This window comes from Phoenix dactylifera, chromosome 18 (genome assembly GCF_009389715.1).
Source record: "Phoenix dactylifera cultivar Barhee BC4 chromosome 18, palm_55x_up_171113_PBpolish2nd_filt_p, whole genome shotgun sequence".
NCBI classification, from domain to species: Eukaryota; Viridiplantae; Streptophyta; class Magnoliopsida; order Arecales; family Arecaceae; genus Phoenix; species Phoenix dactylifera.
The window spans coordinates 7352676-7357050 of record NC_052409.1 but is presented as its reverse complement, the minus strand read 5'-3'; the positions used below and the strand labels follow the sequence as shown (position 1 = coordinate 7357050).

The 4375-nt window shown below is 40.9% G+C and overlaps 1 protein-coding gene across 1 annotated transcript; it reads left to right on the top strand.

Moving 5' to 3' along the window:
* Positions 1-1310: 1310 nt before the first annotated feature.
* LOC103715801 (MYB-like transcription factor EOBII) lies at positions 1311-3107 on the top strand. Its single transcript, XM_008803559.3, has 3 exons — positions 1311-1560; positions 1659-1788; positions 2140-3107. Exons 1-3 carry the CDS (start codon positions 1428-1430, stop codon positions 2795-2797), a joined length of 921 nt encoding a protein of 306 aa, XP_008801781.1. The 5' UTR covers positions 1311-1427; the 3' UTR covers positions 2798-3107.
* The last annotated feature ends 1268 nt before the right edge of the window (positions 3108-4375 follow it).

Genomic DNA, 4375 nt, shown 5'->3' with positions numbered 1-4375 from the left:
CTGGGAACCGATGCATCAAACAACTGGCAGCCACCTGCAGCCACTGCCCTGGAGTGCGGGCCCCGTATGACAAAGCCTACACCTGCAGCCACCTTCACCTTTTCAAGCACAAAAAATTTAGTCGATGCAATCCTATATGTGAATGTAGGCCCAACAATGCTCATAAAAGAATTTTTTGGGGTAATTAGTAGAATCATGGAACACTAAAATGAAGTTATGATGGTTGAAGATGAACTCAATTATCTCTGTTTAGACATACAACATAATCTGCGATATACACCATAAAGTGGCTTATATTATTGTGAGCCCCAGATTATAAGGCCATGTCAAATAAGTCATATCAAAATAGTAGTTAGGAGTACAGACATCTCTTACATACCATGAGGTCTGTCTGTCTTGACAATGGAGGACCACCAAATTAGCTAACAAGCTTACATATGTGACCATGTCCCAGGTCAATCTTTCCTTTGTTACTCCAAAGTTGAACTGGATCGCTCACCATATGATCCTTTAGAATCTAGGATAGTGCGGCGCCAATGTTCATAGGATGGTGCTATGGTTCCGTATTAGTTGTCTTTGTGAAACAATGATGGAGAGGCTACTCATCAAGGTTCCAATAATACTGGTATCTCTTGTACAAAAGAAGAAAAAAAGAAAAATAAATTGATGTCCTCAAAAAAAAAAAATGATGGAAATATCAGTTGTAAGTTCTCATGAACCCTTTTGAATGTTTTTCGATCTCATGCAAGGATTAGGTCTATTCGGAAACAAAATTAAACATTATAACAACTCTTATGAAACATTCGACCTTTTTCTTATATGATTATTCACTAATCAAAACTAATTCTTGTATGAATTTACAGACAATCTTATGGAGCTTTTTTTTTATTATTTGAAGATCTTATTGAGCTTAATAACGAAATTATGAAGTAGGAGCCATTGTCTCTGTTACGTAGCAGCTGCTAAAACAAGTTGACGGCTAAATGATGGATACGTTGCTTGCTGTCGGCAGATCGTTTACTGTTAGTTTTAGACATTACAATACCTCGTCTTCTCATGATTGACTCCTGGCGATCGCTGAAGTATTGGCTCTTTGTACCTAAAAGTGGTACACTAGGACCAGTCTACCTAGCACGAGAGAGAGAGAGCGAAGGGGGTGTCCGATGCCCAGTCGCTGTAGGGTTAGATAGAACGTAAGGAGACCAAGAAGGTAGGACCCATCCGGTGCAATTGTCGAAGGTACCGGCTGCTAGCTTAAAAGGGAGATGGAAGAGAGAGGAGGAGGAGGAGGAGGAGGAGGAGGAGAAGGAGCTAACTCTTCTCCTTGACATAAGTAGGGAGAGCTCTCCAACCAACCGACGGCGCCTGAAGCTAGAAGAAGACAAACAGAGAGAGGAACTAGAAAACAAGAGGAAGAAGTTGAAGACATGGGTCACCACTCCTGCTGCAACCAACAGAAGGTCAAGAGAGGCCTCTGGTCTCCTGAGGAAGATGAGAAGCTCATCAGATACATCACCACCCATGGCTATGGCTGCTGGAGTGAAGTCCCAGAGAAAGCTGGTCCTCTCTCTCTCTCTCTCTATCTCTAGCAGACATGAATGGGAAACTACGTAGGTCGTTTCTATAAGGTTCTCATTCCTTTGTGCTTTGTCCCACAGGGCTCCAAAGATGTGGGAAGAGTTGCCGCTTGAGATGGATCAATTACTTGAGACCCGACATTAGACGAGGGAGGTTTACACCAGAGGAGGAGAAGTTAATTATCAGCCTTCATAACATTGTTGGAAATAGGTTTGAGAAACACTACTTTATTCCTTTTGTTCGTGTCTTGGCACACAAGGATGTGATGATCGCACGTTTATATGCTTTGCATGGAAACCATCTTCTATCTCGAATTAAGTATGCTCTAATGAGGTGTCACATCCATTTGGCTTGCATGAAATTGGTGCAAGCTTGTTTTCAATTGCCCTTTTTTTAAAAAAAGATCTACATCAAGTGTTTTGAAAAATGGCCTTAATTTTAAGGCTTACGTTTTCTTTTTTTGAAAAAAATAGTCCAATATGGTTGTATGCATAAAGTCCTAGCTAAAATTTGCAATTCTAGACCTTACAATTTAAATAGCTTGCATGGTGGCTTGTGTAGATGGGCTCACATAGCAAGCCACTTGCCCGGCCGAACCGACAATGAGATCAAGAACTATTGGAATTCATGGATCAAAAAGAAGATACAAAAACCTACCACGCTTCCATCGATCAGTCCACAAAATACAGAGCTAGTCCAGCCAAGGTTCAACACTGCAGTTGATCAACTGGATGCCATCATCAACCAAAATTTATCAACAAAGCCAGCTCCTGAGAACATATTCCACACTCATTGTCCTATTTTCATGTTCGACACCAGCAGCACCGGTGATAGCCGGCCGGGAAGCAGTGCGAAAGATGAGCTAGATGCCACAACCCTAAATTCCAGCTTGTGGAACCCTAGTCAGCATCAAGATCAAGTACTGCCCCCTCTCCTCAACTTCTCGTGCAGCATGGACTCAACCTATCTGCCACCCTTGGTCGATGTCATGGGAAACACGGTGCCCATGGAGGCACAGCCATGTTGTGTGGGAGATGATGGGGACCCAAGTAGGGAGTGCTTTGAGAAGCAAGAGCTGAATGAATGGGTGGATTCACAGCAGTACTCCAGCCTTCTTATTTGGGACCAAATGCAAGGATCGCTTGGTGGAGAAAGCCTCCTAACAGCTCCAACCAATATGGACAGTATAGTTACTTCATTCCCTTCATCATCTTTGTAAGGGATCAAATGAGGTGGACATCCCTCTCTCTCACTCTCTCCCCATCTCTATATAATAAGGGTCTTCGAACGGATGGAGAATATTAATTTATTGGTTTGGTGTTGCCTGTTTTTTTTTTTTCGAGTGAGGGGTTGTGAAGTTTCATAAAGGGATTGGGCATGCATGAGTGCAATGCTCTTAAATACAATTGAAGATAACAGGAAAGAGTCAACAAAGAAACATTGAGTGATAAGTTGTTTTGTGGGTCTTTTTTGGTTTGTTGTCATGCTGCTATCAAATGGTAAAGGCTCCACTCACTTTTATAACCTTATTTTCTTACGTAGCAATGCTTGGACCTTGGAAACACAATAAAAGCAGAGATGCTCAGAGTACCTAATCACTTTGGAAAGTGTTAGATTTCTCTTTGTACTATTAGCATTATTAGCTTTTCAACAAAGATAACGACCCTACCATGCAGCTATTTGGATTGAGGTCATAATAGATTGCAGCCCTTCTATAAAAAATATATCTCTCTGATCTTCTCCTTGTCCTCTTTCTAAGAAGTGGAACCAACCACATCTGTTGACGAAAGACAAACTGCAAGACCAAGAAACCAAGATCTAGTGCCAAAGAAATTACTGCAGAGTGCCTTGCAGCCTAAGTGGAGGCAATAGTGCAATAATGCTCATCTACTGAAGAAAAAATATTCCAACCACTCAAAGGAGTACCAATTGCATAGTTAAAGGAGAATGCCTTTTGGACTGCTGCTGCAGGCTTTAACTTGCATGGTAATTGGGAGGGAGAGAGAAGCACAAGGAACAAGGACAGAGGGGAAAAGTGGAAGGATCAAAACTCTTCATCCAGTTCTACTAAAACTAATTCCTCTATCTCCAGTTAAATGCATTTGGGCCCCCTATACATTGAAGCCCCAAGAAAATCACTAAAAACAGTAAAATTTGAGAATCTTCATGAATTGCCGAAACTAGAATCCAAAACAAGGACCATGATGGCAAAAGTTCTGAAGTGGTTTGATAATCTTCAACTTATTGATGTGCATTGAACCCCAAAATAATGGAATTTGATGCTGTAATTCACAAGAAGCAACCTCCAGTTCACAGTGTCCATTGAGCTCTGATTTTTTTTTCTTTTTTCCAAGTTGTGGGTCATATTTTTGATGCTAACGGGCATGCTTATTTTAGTGACGTAGCAAAGAGCACATCTCTCCGCCATCACTCAAATGTTATTAGATTCTTATCATATTTACACTGGATTTTTACCTCTGGAAATGATAGATATTCACTGGATTTTTACTTCTCTGAACATCACTGTAACACGTTAATATAGTGGATGCATGAAGAAAGCAAAAGGATCATCATTCTTCTGCATAAGAGTACTGCATACCAGAAGGTGTGGAAAACCTCACTATCTAAGATACTGTTCATCTTACGGGAATTATCTATCTTAGAATCCTGGACACTGTTGGAGCAAATGGAGGAAAAAGGATAATGTTCAATGCGAACTTTTTAGAAGTCTCCATAAGGATCCAAATAGAATTCTTTGAAATTTGATTCAAGAATAAGAAAACGTGGGCCAGAGACA